Source organism: Peromyscus californicus, unplaced genomic scaffold, assembly GCF_007827085.1.
Source record: "Peromyscus californicus insignis strain IS unplaced genomic scaffold, ASM782708v3 Scaffold_4__1_contigs__length_199733344, whole genome shotgun sequence".
NCBI classification, from domain to species: Eukaryota; Metazoa; Chordata; class Mammalia; order Rodentia; family Cricetidae; genus Peromyscus; species Peromyscus californicus.
This window is the reverse complement of record NW_026294562.1, coordinates 98,500,758-98,515,333: the sequence shown is the minus strand read 5'-3', so window position 1 is coordinate 98,515,333 and position 14,576 is coordinate 98,500,758. Positions and strand designations below refer to the sequence as shown.

The 14,576-nt window shown below is 42.7% G+C and overlaps 1 protein-coding gene across 4 annotated transcripts in view; it reads right to left on the bottom strand.

Moving 5' to 3' along the window:
- Window positions 1-561: 561 nt before the first annotated feature.
- LOC128095665 (tripartite motif-containing protein 30A-like) overlaps window positions 562-14,576 on the bottom strand; it is a 47,026-nt gene continuing 33,011 nt past the window's right edge. For 2 of the 4 annotated variants that reach the window (XM_052714848.1, XM_052714847.1), the window contains exons 2-8: window positions 12,680-13,155; window positions 8,122-8,217; window positions 6,984-7,214; window positions 4,717-4,739; window positions 3,201-3,301; window positions 2,901-2,927; window positions 562-2,675 (exon numbers count right to left, since the gene is read on the bottom strand). In XM_052714848.1, the coding sequence (XP_052570808.1) occupies window positions 1,975-2,675; window positions 2,901-2,927; window positions 3,201-3,301; window positions 4,717-4,739; window positions 6,984-7,214; window positions 8,122-8,217; window positions 12,680-13,099 (1,599 nt within the window). In that variant the 5' untranslated portion in view covers window positions 13,100-13,155 and the 3' untranslated portion in view covers window positions 562-1,974. Of the gene's footprint in view, window positions 2,676-2,900; window positions 2,928-3,200; window positions 3,302-4,716; window positions 4,740-6,983; window positions 7,215-8,121; window positions 8,218-12,679; window positions 13,156-14,576 lie in introns of those variants that run through there. The other 2 variants (XM_052714849.1, XM_052714851.1) reach the window with 2 other exon arrangements.

The following is a 14,576-nucleotide window of genomic DNA, read 5'->3' as shown; positions in this document are numbered from 1 at the left end:
CATGCTCTGCTGTAACTGTCACTGATAGAGACAAGATGGAGCTCTATTGGAAATGGGTCCCCAGTAGTGTCATACAAACCTAAGTGAGTTTTCATCAAAGGGTACCCTGTCCTGTGTCATATGTCTGGAAATCTGAGAGCCTGGCTGCAGGCTCCTGCTGTGAACCTACCTCCCCCTCACCCCCTGCAATCCTACAGTATAAGAAGAGTCCTGTTCTTCACCCACAGAGACCCTGATGCTCTCCAGATATCCCTCAATTCAGCTTCTCTGGTGCTGTGACCTGACCTCTCCTGGAAACACCCACTATGCTGTGTCCTCTCTGTTTCTCATATTTATCATAATCTGACTTCAAGTAAACTTATTGCCCAGTAATCCCTCACAGTGTCCCCTTGAACCAACTACCTCATCCCAAACCTGGCACATTCCTCTTTAAAAGCAAAACAAAACAGACCAGGGTCTTCCTCTGTCACTATTCTGGCCTCAGATGCACAGCAGCAGCCTTCCTGTCTCAGCCTCCTGAGTGCTGGGATTGCATCAACACCATCGTGCCAGGTTCCAGACTCAACTTCAACAATCCTTTATTACAGTCACAGGGAGAAGGAGACAACACAGACACCATGGTGGATGCCACTCATATACCATAAGTTCCTGGAAACGTTCTATTGTGTACATTTCACCATACAGCACAAGGTAAGTTTACTGCTATCATTGTCATCACTATCATTCAGTGTAAGAGGGAAAATCATAGCATTTAACATACTTGATAAGAAACATATGTAGCATCACAAAAATTCTCTAAAAAATTGTTAAAACCAAAAAAATCATATATACCTAGAACATATTAGAATAGACTTGACTACAGATTCCAGGATCTAAGAGCAAGACATCATCACAAAGTCAAATCTTAGTTTCTCCCAGCGGCCCACTTTTACATGAACACCAGACTAAGGACATCCCCCCAGTAATGAACAGAACCATCATCTACTGAGTGTGCAGGAGGTGCTTTATAGGCATTGATTTTTGTCTTTTTTAAAAATTACATAACTCATTTTATATTTGTGTGTCTAGGCCTGGGTGTACCGCAGCATGTGTGTGGGGTTGAGAATAATCTGGAGGATTAGCTGCCTCCTTCTCCCAGGTGGTATAAGGGATTGAACTTGGGTCACAGGGCCTGGAGGAAAATGTTTTTGTCATCAGAGCCTTGAAAAAGATTTCAAATTTATTTTCTTACACTGACCTACAGGATGTGTGCACTCTGTATAGTAAAATTGTAAAAAATAACAAACAATGAAAACCAACCAACCAACCAAACAAACAAACAAAAAATCAGAACAAAAACAAAAAACTCATAAAGCATAGACTTTTGAGGATGTTATTCAGGGTTACACGGTTGTGTGAAGTGGCAAGAAAGAAACCCAGGTACTCTGAACTCAGTCTTAGTGGGTACCATTGCAGATGTTTCCTTCTTAAGTTTGGATGAAGCACATTGTGATTAACCTGACATACCACTAAGGGCTCATTCCTAGGCTAGAGATGCCTACATATAATTTTCAAAACTAACAGACAAGCTGGAGAAGAACTTTCTTTCATCCGTTGTCGGGGCAGAAGGAGTGGGCTTGTGCAGACATGGCAGAGCTGGGACGAGTGGCTCAGTGGTAGAGCACCTCCTCAGCATGCACAAGGCCCTGCCTTCCCTCTGTGGCACCACAAAACAGGAAGTGGGGTTAGCAGAGGCTTCACCTCACCTAATGAGGAAAGAGTCACTTTCTTTGGGAATATGGGAAATGATGAATTATTGCCTTGTAACCAGACAAGCAACTGGATCAAGGAAAAGAATCCATGCTGGTTTGTATTGAGACCTGAAATTTTATTAAAAGGGAAAGAGCAAAAGCAGAAACAGTTATAATGATGCCAGGGAGCTCAGGCATATGAGATACATCAGACATGGGGCACTGTGCAGTTATGGGTGAGGGTTTAGGAGGGTGGCCCACATACTGTCATTGGCTCTGAACATGACATAGGATTAAAGTATGGATAAACTTCATCGGGGAAGGAAGGTTCATAGAATCTATAGATGAGAGCTCCATGGTTGGAAACATCATAAAATGAGAGAGTACAAGCTTCTCTGTCCAGGAAAACTCCAACACGACGGGGACGGCCAGTCAGAGAGAGGACCAGGACACTGGCATTGCGGGTGACAGAACACTCTGCAAAGGCATTATATACAGACCCGTTCTTCATCCCTATAACCCAGTAGCCATGTTTAGGCTGATAATTTACATGCTGTTTCACATCAGAATCATCTTTAACAGCATATGTAGGCTGATAATCATGTTGTTTATAACTAAGAGGTCTAAGGGGCAATGTAGGCTGACAATAAAAATGTTGTTTAACACCAGGAATATATTTGACTTTGATGCCCTTCTCATTCCCTGCAGGAGGTTGGGGTTGAGCACATTCTCCATCATTTAACCCCAGGAGCCAGGCATCACTTCTAGACACATCCACTTCCCAGTAATGTTTCCCTGAGTGGAAAGCTGGGTATCCCAGGACACCCAAATCATAGGTCTCAGAAATTTGCAAATTTCTTCTAGAATCATTTCGATGTTGTATTTGTCGTTTGTCCACATTAACAACAATGTTTTCATTGTGGGCTAGATTTAGGGTCACGCGAACTGCAGAAAAAAGAGACATACAAGAGTCACAATCAAAGCAAAGTATAGCCTTATTTGTGATGTAAGGAGCAGAAACCTAAAGAGACAGTGAGAGGGAACTTGGAGGAGCCTTGTTTATAGTCAAGAAGAAGCAGATTGGGAGAAGTAACATGACACATGAGGGTTAGTAGAGAAACTCTGAAATATGTTAAGAAGAGAGTGGCGGATGGTGTGATTTCTCCTTACCCCAGTGTTGTTGGGCATCCATGAGCCCTGAAAGGATGAAAATTCACAGCATGAAATGGAGGCAAAGGAATCAAAACATTAAAGTCAATCTCCTCTCCAGATTAGGGAAAGGTTTGGAAATTATGATATAACATGGGATGAATGACGATTTTCCATTAAATATAATGACATCACCGGAATACAATATTTACTCTTCTGAGTCCCTCAACCCATGTTCAGAGACACCACTCACCTCCCAGAGAGTGCAGCCCCAGCACACCTAGAATCCCTCAGTTACCCACAGAATGTAGCTACTCTCACCTTGAAACGCTTGCAGCATGCCTTTCAGATCTGGAGCTCGGAAGCGCCTTCTTTGCTTTCTTGGGATCATTTCGGGTTGTTGTAATATTAAGGTCTGACTCCTGGGGACAAAACATTGACCTCCACATCTCAGACAGAGTGACCTTTGACCACTACTGACTCCCTGTCATTCTAACCATAGACGTCCTGGAGCTCTCCTGAGAATTCTGAGAAGGGGAGAGATGGTTGACTACTAACTCTGGAGACATGAGAGACACCCTCATGAGCCCTCCCACTTACTTGCTGTGGGATGTTGGGAAAGCCTTACTCCTCACAAGCAGAGATCCTCCTCACTTGTACAGTAAAACAACTCACTCCCCAGATTCTCTTCCCCAGAACTCTTAAGAAATGATGAATTAGTGAACTTTAAAACAACCCAAACTAAGGTTTCTAAAAAATAATGTGTGGGCCAGGCACGGTGTCACATGCCTTTAATCCCTGAACATAGGAGCCAGAGTCAGAAGGATCACTGAGATCAAGGCCAGTCTGCTCTATAGGGTGAGATCCAAGACAGCCAGAGCTACACAGAGTAATACTATCTCAAAAACAAAAACAAACAAACAAACAAACAAAAACAAAAAAAAGAAGAAAACAGAAAGAAAGGAAGAAAAATGATGTGGGTATGTGTGTTTTCAAGGACATTGTCTAAAGTCTGAGTGCAGAAGCTCCTCTTGGGTATAGAACGTGGGAAAGCCACAGGAGACAGCTAAGACTTCAAACCTTGCTGTCAATATGGACACTCTCTGCCAGCATCGTGATTCTTCTGATTCTTCAAGTTCTTTTGTTTTAATGACAAAGTTGGCAAAGAAGACAGTACCATCAAATTAATAATTACATGAGCTCATTGTGTTCAGAACAGCCTGATGCTGACAGCCTGGGTAGGGTACTACTTTCCAAGGTCTTCTAAAGTATGTGGTCCACATGGAGCAGGTGTCTCACCTGTGCCAAATATTGTGCTCAGAGACTCAAGTCTGTTTTTGGAAAAATCTAATTATAACCACAAAGGAACTCTGGATCTCTTCTATCCTCATGACAAACACACAAATACACAGGAAGTTCCCCCAATATACAAGTCTGTGAACATTGCAGACACAGAAGACATGCCCTACCTATGATGAATTGAGGAATCAAGTACTTGTTAATGCAGATCCAGAGCCAGACACACGCACACAGTATGGACAGAATGACGGAACCACAAGGAGTCTGAAAGCACCTTAGCTCCTTGTGCCTCATCCCACTGCTGAGCCTGACTCTGCAACTCCCCATCACCCACTCCCTAAAAGACAATCAAATCTGTTCTCAACTGTTCACAACAGTCAGATCCTGACTTTCCCCACTTCCCCTTCCTCCTTTTTACCAGAAGTTTAGAATAGTATTATTTTAAATTCCCCCAAACCCATGACATATTTATTTTAGTTGAATATTAAATCACTTTTACGACCCAATAGGGCTATTTTTCTCTATCCGTCAGACATACCTTTTAAGGACAGAATTCACACCCTAGGGAGAAGGGAGAAAACACAGTGAATTACATGATCTGCATGTCCTTGCAAATCCTGCTCACACTCTCACTGGCTGCAGAGACAAAGTCAAAACAGAATCAAGCCAGTCACCACACTTCTCCATGACATGATACAATTATGATGCATGGCTCTTTACTTGATTTACATGTAAACTAGTGGACTATTTTCTGTCTCATACTATAAGGATTTGGAGACAGAAGACAAACAAACAATGCTTTGAAAGCTTATGTAGGTTTTGCTGTGCCTATACCTAAAAACATAAACATATAACTCTTCATGCTGCATGTAAGCTATCCATTACTGTACTTGCAACTAACATTATGAGAAGATGATTGATAAATTATTTTAGTCATTTAGATACAATTTAACATATTAGTAATGAAGAAGCCACAAGGACCAGAAGCTTAGATTGTCTGATACTTCAAACCAACTAACCATATCTGTCTCTTTTCCTTCTCTCTCTGCAACTATCCTGGCAGGAGAAAAAGTGAGTCTGTGTCTCTCAGTTTGACAAACTGTTCAATCACTGACCTGAAAGATGTGGGAATTTCTCCAGGAATCTCACACTGAGGGAAGGAAAACAGGTCTGGCCACAGGGACAGTTGTTTAAAAAGATTTCAAGCAGTTTTAGTTACTTATCAGACCACCTTAGAGTATGAGACTGTAACCCAGATAATGAATGATAGGAGAATGATGGACAGGACCACACCTTGACCTGTACTACTCACGTGCATATATCATTAACTCTCAATTTAAATATTGAACTCACTTAGGGAAACTGAAGATGGATAGAAGGCTTTTTTTTTTTTTTTTCGAGACAGGGTTTGTACAGGCTCTGTATAGCCTTGGAACCTGTCCTGGAAGTCACTCTGTAGACCAGGCTGGTCTCGAACTCATAGAGATTTGCCTGCCTCTGCCTCCCGAGTGCTGGTATGAAAGGCATGCACCACCACCACCCAGCACAGAGGGGTTTTTTAAATCTCTTTGTCCATCTTTGATATTTGGCCACATTAATAAATATCCTTTTCCTAATTTCCAATATTAATTTTGCTCTTTCATATGGAACACATATCAAGACCTAACCTGCCAGGTCCACTTTGATATGCTAAGGAGGCACCATGATTAGCCATTTGTCCTGGGCTTAAGACCTAACACTGTTCAAGTATTCTTGCATGTTTGGGTTGCAATGGATATTGGTAGATTTACCTAAAGTTACATTCTTTGAGAAAAGTGACCCCCCCTTTGTCCCTGCAGCTAACAATTGCCAGGAGCTCTTTGAGTGTAGTGTGGTGAACTTCCTTAGAAAGTCCAATTTCCATAGTAGAATTTGGTATGGTTTAGGCTAGCAAAGGTCTTGGGTTTGTTATCACAACCAATTGCAGATTGTATGTGCTGCTGCTAAGCTGTGTCCAGAAGACACTGTTTTCTTTCTAATCCTTCACCATGTCTGGCTCTTACACTCTTTCTGTCCTCCTTCTGTAATGATCCCTGGGCCTTTAAATTAGAGGTGCAGTATATATATTCCATTTAAGGCTGGATATTCTGAAGTCTCTTACTATCTCCAAAATTGCCAGTTGTGGATTTTACTATGTAACCCTGCTGACCTAGAACTCACTATATAGACCCTATATAACCCATGTAGCTTCATTTGATTCTCCATTCCAACTGCTGGGATTGAAGGAGTGACCCAACATGCCTGGGTCTAGGTTGGGAAGCTTATGTTTCATTTTCATTGTTCTGTGCTTCTCAGGTTTTTGTCTCTGTTTATAAGAAGCTCTCAAGTCCTGGGATCACAGGCAGTACATGCTTGGCTACACATGGCTTTGTCTTATATAACATAAACCAACAAACGTGGATCTCCAAACACTGGACAGGAGGAATAATTTCTACTAATTTCAAGTTCAGGTGAAGTGACTAATGACAGTTGAAAATGTGCTTCACACATGCTCAGCATTACAGCAGGTTATAACTACTCATGATGCAACAGACCTTCTCTCCAAGGTTCATCTTCTGTACTTCATTTGATATACTAAAAAATGCAATTTCCCCTTGCCATCCATGAATGCCATGATTCCCTAGCCTCTAAATCTGGTTCAGGCAAGAGCTGAGGGAGGGCCTAGAGAGCCCTACTGTCCCCACCAGGAAGGTCACAGCAGCTCAGAGGGAGGGAAATGGATTCCAGGTCCTGACTGTCAGATGCTGGGACCTCCTGCAGTCTTACCTGCAGCATTTCCATGGTTGAGCACTGCAACTGACGCTCCACATCTGAGATGAGGTCTCTCACTGACTCCCTCTGCTTCACCAGCTCACTTTGAGACTCTGCCAGGCTGTTCATAATGTCTTCCTCCTCCTGCTTCAGCTTCTGCACCTCATTCTTCTCCTTGGAGTCCAGGAATTCCCGAAGTCCTTTAAACTCCATCTGAACTTTTTCTACATCACCCTGTATTTGGTTCTTCAGGGATAAGAAGAGGGACAGGAATTCAGACTATGCTAATGGGACTGGAAGACAGAAAAACACTGTTCTGATGGGGAGTTCTCACAGGGAACTGAGCTTGGGAAGGGAAGGGAGTCTTAGGGAAGCATGTGTCTCCTCTCAGTGTCTGTTGATGACATTCCAAAACAAAGATTTTAGGTCACCTTTACCAAGGCCATCTGAGCCAAAGTGGGATGCCTTGGTGTGTCTCAGTTTTCACACAGCTGCCTCAGACTCCTGTTCCTGCCTGTAAATCTCCTCATGCTACCTCTGAACACATGAGAAGCTAAACCTCAAGAATAGAATTGTGACTGTTCCCAAGCATCTTCCCCAACAGTCACAGGTACAGAAAGCACCATAGGAGTGAGATCCAGGACCCAGCGCCCACTGTCACCAGACCTCCTCCATGGTGTCAGCTCCCCACATAGCCAGGCTCAATTGTGATCCACTTAGTGTGCAGCCCCAGCTCCAAGGAACAGGTAGAGAGGACTAATCAAGGCCTCTTGTCCTGCCAGGCGGTGGTGGTGCACACCTTTAAACCTAGCTATTGGGAGGCAGCAGCAGGAAGATCTCAGTGTTTTGGAGGCCATCCTGGTCTACAAAGAAAGTTCCAGGACAGCCAAGACTGTTACACAGAGAAACTCTGCCTCAAAAAAACAAAAAATAGGGGGTGGGGATTTAGCTCAGTGGTAGATCGCTTGCCTAGCAAGCGTAAGGCACTGGGTTCAGTCCTCAGCTCTGAAAATAAATAAATAAATAAACAAACAAAACAAAAAAGACCTGTTGTCCTCCTCAAATATCAGAGAATGAAGAGCCAGGCAGCTTCTTGCCCAGGTCCCTCCCAGGCATCAGCCTAACTCCCTTAGGATTTAGGGTCTCCACTTGCCTTCCAGAAAGTTCTCTCCTTTTGAAGGTCATCTTCCCACTCATCACATCTTTTCTCATTTGCCATCTGCATCTGCAGAGCTGCCTGGAGCTTCCCCTGTGGGAGAGGAATTGTAGCAGAGTCAAGCTGTGTGCTTAGTAGGACAGTTGTTTCTAACAGAATACCAAGAAACCCTTCTGGAAAGACAGGAAACGTAAGACTGTTCCCTTTTATGAAAGTTGTTCTATGATTTATGTACATAAAGTATAGAAGTCTTTAGTCTCCAGCTCAATCAATCTTGTATTTATACACACACACAACCTATAGAGACAAAGACACAGAAATCTCCCTTATTCAATCACCCCAAGCACAACCTTTACTTTGATTCTGGCATCAGAAAACTGGGATAATTGTGTTAGTTTTTCTAATATTTCCTATAAATATACACATACATCACATGCCCCTGTAATGTCCTATTAGATACCTGCATTTTTAAAAAATTGGGTCTTCCTATGTAGCCTGGCTGGCCTGGAATTCTCATGTGGACCAATATACCCTCAAACTCAGAGATCCACCTGCCTCAGCTCCCAGAGTCTGGGACTAAGTCATACACCACCACACCGTTCACATGCACATTCTTTTGTCTTTTATTTCCTCTTCTTCCTTTTTTTAAAAAAATTTCATGTGCATTGGTGTTTTGTCTGTATATCTGTGTGAAGGTATAGGATCTCCTGGAACTATAGTTACAGACAGATGTGAGGTGCCATGTACATGCTGGAAATTGAACCTCGGTCTTCTGAAAGACAGTGCTCTTAATTACTAAGCCATCTCTCTAGTCCTTTATTTTTATTGTATTTTTTTTGTAGTTAATATTTCTTTCTTCCACTGACAATATTTTTTTCAAACAATATATTGTGATTACCGATTCCCCTGACCCAAATCCTCCCAGCTCTTCTCCACCTCCCTTTCCATACAGATCCACACCTTTTCTGTCCCTGTTAGAATACAAACAGGCATCTAAGGAATAGTAACATTGCTGTGGGATGTTCTATATGTTATGTGTGTTGCTTGATTGGGTAATAAATAAAACACTGATTGGCCAGTAGCCAGGCAGGAAGTATAGGCAGGACAAAGAGAAGAGAATTGGGGGAAGTGGAAGGCTGAGGGGAGAGACCTGCCAGCTGCCGCCATAACAAGTAAGATGTAAGGTACCGGTAAGCCACGAGCCACTGGCAAAGTATAGATTAATAGAAATGGGTTAATTTAAGATAGAAGAAGTTAGGGTTGGGGATTTAGCTCAGTGGTAGAGCGCTTGCCTAGCAAGCACAAGGCCCTGGGTTCGGTCCTCAGCTCTGAAAAAAAAAAAGATAGAAGAAGTAGATAACAAGAAGCCTGCCACAGCCATACAGTTTACACGTGGGTTGTGGGACTGCAGGGGCTTGGTGGGACCTGGAGAGAAGCTCTCCAGCTACATAACAAAATAGAAGAAAATACAATCAGAATAATAAAAAACAAGCACATTGGAATATGACAAAATAAAGAACTCAGAAAAAGAGCTGAAGAAAAATCACAAGGAATACATATAGATGCAGAGACACACAGGTTTCCAACACTCGGGAATCTCATTAAAATCCTAAGCCTTAATATAAATGTAAAGGACTGGTGCTGTGGGATGGTCTGTATGGCAAATGTGTTGCTGACTGGTCAATAAAACACTGATTGGCCATTGGCTAGGCAGGAAGTATAGGCGGGACAAGGAGGAGAATAAAGCTGGGAAGTGGAAGGCTGAGTCAGAGAGACACTGCCAGCCGCCACGATGAGAAACAGCATGTGAAGATGCTGGTAAGCCACGAGCCACGTGGCAAGGTATAGATTTATAGAAATGGATTAATTTAAGCTGTAAGAACAGTTAGCAAGAAGCCTGCCACGGCCATACAGTTTGTAACCAATATAAGTCTCTGTGTTTACTTGGTCGGGTCTGAGAGGCTGTGGGACTGGCAGGTGAGAGAGATTTGCCCTGACCGTGGGCCAGGCAGGAAAACTCTAGCTACAGACTGGTAAAGAGGGGAAAAACAAACAAACAAACAAACAAAAAACCCTGACTTAATGATATGAGAGAAAGAATCTCCAAATATGGGTTCAATTCATTCTGTGTTGGTCATCCATCTACTGCTGGCATGCGACCTGTCCCTACAAGTAAATGAATTGTTTCTCCAGTGAGACTCCCTGGGAGAAAAGCAACTTTTCATTTATAAGTAGCTATCAATTGGCGATTGCTTCTGGGTTAGAGGTGGGGGCATGTTTCTACTTCTCCTTCCAGCTCTAGGATCCCATCTGGTGCAGACCCCTGCAGACCCTGTGCGTGCTGCAACTGTCTCTTTGAGTTTGTATGTGGGCTCAAAAACAAACTATAGAAAAAAAAAGATCCAACACAGAACTTGTGTCTGTATATCTCATTATGTACTTCTTTTCCCTCTTCCCAGATGTTTCAACTGCCACATGCATGGTCTCTTCACTGCTGTCTGTCATTTACTTACTAACCCCTCTGTTGATATCTCTAGACTGGATTTTAGGTATAACAAAGACTACTGGGGTCCTGCCCCTTATAGTCTTTTCCCAAAGTTCTGGAAGAAATGCTACCAGTGGTGAGAATTAATCTGAGGGATGTCAAATGAATCTACGTACACAAAACTTTTAGTCCATTCACTTTATTCTTCTGAGTCAGTTCTCTCTCTACATAGATTCATTTTCTGTTTTCATACTTAGCTCCTTTCTTGCCTGATTCTCTCTACATTGTTCTGCTGTACTCTCTCAGCTCTATCTTCCTTCTCCCCATCTTAGCTCTCCCAAGTCTCTGAGGTTTCCAGTTATTTACCCATACAATCAGCAATTCTCTGGCCAAAACAAGGTCACAAGGCTTGAACTCTTTCAGGGTCAAGAAGAGAGGTGATGAGATCCTCACAAAGAGCAGTGATTGTTAGCCTCATTTACAACCAAAAAGGGGAGTGATTAAAGAGGGTGGGGTCAACTAAAGGCTGAAATTGGTTAAGAGATATAAAAAAGAGAATTCTGTGTGCTCAAACTATATTCTTAGAAGTGGTTAGTTAAGCCGGGCGGTGGTGGTGCACGCCTTTAATCCCAGCACTCGGGAGGCAGAGCCAGGAGGATCTCTGTGAGTTTGAGGCCAGCCTGATCTACAGAGCGAGATCCAGGAAAGGCGCAAAGCTACACAGAGAAACCCTAAAAAAAAAAAAAAAAAAAAAGAAGCGGTTAGTTAAAATGGTAAGAGTCGGGGGCTGGAGAGATGGCTCAGACGTTAATAGCACTGACTTCTTCCAGAGGTCCTGAGTTCAATTCCCAGCACCCACATGGTGGCTCACAACCATCTGTAATGAGATCTGGTACCCTCTTCTGTGTACATAATAAATAAATAAATCTTTAAAAAAAATGGTAAGAGTCTATATGTCAATAAGTCATGAGTGAAATAAAACTGCCTTTTTTTCTTGCGAGCCATATCTGTCTCAGCTTATCTGGGCTGCAACGTTTTTGGGCAAGGTGGGGGAAGAGTACTCAGTAGCAAGGTAGCCTGCCTCACAGAGGGCTGCACCTGGTATATAAAAGCCCTTTTGTTCTGAGTTAATTGCTAAAGGGGGTATCTTTTTAGAACTAGGGATACCAGTAGGGCTATGGGAGAAAGGAGGGTCAAGCTTAATTTGCACAAGAAACAAAGCTTTGTACCTAACATCTGCATGGCCTTGGCAGTTGTCTCAGTATGCATAGTTACCTGATTTTTAGTCGACTAACACATGGTCTGAATGCTTATCTGTCTGCAGTCTGTCCTTGGATATTTGAGAAGTATCTCAGATAAAAAACTTATATCCAGAGATGGCCCTAGCCAGATGCTGGCTAAGGGAGATAATTACAGAAAGGCAGACTTCTGAGTCTAATGCTAAAAAGAGGGAACAAAAGCCCGGGAATGTTATCCAAATACCCCAACTGTATAGGGGAAAATTGTGCCCAGTGAATGATCAACCACACTGTTAGAAGTTCTTGGGAAAAGAATCAAATGGGAAAGTTACAATAGCACACAAGAAATTTATTGCAAGAAACAACTAATATATTCAAAAGCCACTATCACCAAGACTCCTTGAGTTTTGGCTTTAACCTCTGGAAGAGTAGGATAAGAGCTTTTGCCATTTTCAGCTGAATTTCTACTTCATAGTTCTGTGGTTTGCAGCATAGGTAGTATGAATGAATCTGATATAAACACTGAAAGAACATGAATATGGAATAAATTAAGAGTTCTGCGCTTGGCTTTTCTTGGTCACTGAAACAAGTTCATATGGACAGTTCCAAGACATTTTTTTATTATCCTAGTATTTGTAGTCTAGGCAGATTCTCACACTATTAAGTGGAATAAATCATCATGTGTTTTTAGGACTCTAAAGGTAGGAAAGGATGGAATGATATATCAAGCCTTGAGTCTATGATGTCCAGGTTATTGACCTGTCACACCAAGTGGAGTTTTCCCATCTGTTACTGTCTCCTGCTCTGTATCTCACACCCTCCCACTTCTTACCTTGTACTCTTGGGCCACCTCTTCAATGAGATCTGTTTGGTGACCACGGTGCTCCTGAGACCGCTCACAAAGCCAGCAGATGGCCACCATGTCCTTCTCACAGAAGAGCTGGAGTTTCTCTCCATGTTGTGCACAGACATTCACCTTCTGCTGCTTCTTTAGGCTGGATTTGAGGCCCTTTAGCCTCTCCACTATGTTGGCCACATGTCGATTAGGTCTCAGATTCCCAAACAGGTAACTCACTCGGCACACAGGGCAGATGCCCTCCCCTTCTTTGCCTTTGCTGGACTCATAGTTCAGTGTGATACAGGCTCGGCAGAAGCTGTGGTCACAATCGGCACTCACAGGTTCCTTCAGGAGCTCCAGGCAGATGGGACAGGTCACCTCCTCCTCCATCATCAACATGACTGATGAGGCCATTGTTGCTGTGATCCTCTGTCTGTCTGTCCTGACTCCTGACACTCCTGCTCAGGTACCTGTGTGATTGGGATGATGAAAAGGGAGACAAGTAAGAAAGGGAAAATCAGCATGGACACTGTGCATCAATCAATGACCGCGATAAGGGAAAACAACACAGGAGAGAATAGGGACAGAAGTTGAGCGACATGGCTAAAGGAACATTTTGTCATACTTTCAAGGACTATTCTAATATCACACCAAGTGACAAATTTCAGAGGCAGGGTTGTTATTTCCTTTTACTGAAGAGCAGAAAGAAAGTGTTTCCTTCCAACATCCTTGTGTAACCTACATTCTATCCATCCCTTTCTTTCCCAGGACAAAAATCACATTTCCATGTTAAAAGCATTAAGTTACTCATGTCTCTGCCACTGTACTTCCTCCTTTATCTGCACCAGTCAATGTGACCCTCTCTGATCCTCTCCTTACAAGTCTCTTACCAGAAAGCCTGGTGCTGACCTGGAGTGTACACAGTCCCATCTCCTGATACACAGACAAGGATTTCTTATTGCCACTTAGTAAATACAATGTATGTGTTTGTGGACATGGTTAAGTGAAGCCCTGCACTAGATGTATAGAAATGGCCACTTACAAGATTAATTTTTCTTCAATACACTGAAAGGTGATGGAAACCATCCCTTTAGAACCTTCTTTCAGAGGTTCCTGCTCTACCCCATAGAGTTTACCAAAGAAAAAAGAGGTGAGAGCCAGAACAGAACTGTAGCCCGAACAAGAGGTGTGTGCTATTATGCCTCCAACCACTGTGGGTTCTGAAGAATCTTGTGTCTGTAAATGTTGAGAATTTATCTTGGTCTAGAAATTTGACAAAGACATGGATGGGAGACTCCAGATAAGAATGCCAGGAAGACCGGGCGGTGATGGTACACGCCTGTAATCCCAGCACTCGGGAGGCAGAGGCAGGTGGATCTCTTGTGAGGTCCAGGCCAGCCTGGTCTATAAAGCGAGTTCCAGGAAAGGCACAAAGCTACACAGAGAGAAACCTTGTCTTGAAAAACCAAAAAAGAAAAAAAAAAAAAAAAAAAAAAAAACAGAAAAGTATTTGACAATAAGCACCATTATTTTGGGAATAAAAATCCTAAAAATTTCTAGGTTTGGGGCTGGAGAGATGGCTCAGAGGTTAAGAGCACTGGCTGCTCTTCCAAAGGTCCCGAGCTCAATTCCCAGCACCCATGGTGCTTCACAACCATCTGTAATGAGATCTTGTGCCCTCTTCTGGTGTGCAGACATAATGCAGGCAAAAGGCTGTATACATAATAAATAAATCTTTAAAAAAAAAACAATTTCTGGGTTTAGATGTTTCCTTATTTTGAAGCCATATATGAAAAGTCCACTGCTAAGGTTATAGCAAATACAGGGCAATTGAAAGATTTTTCTTTAAAATCAATAATAATCATAGAGCCTTCACCTAGTAATTGGTGGA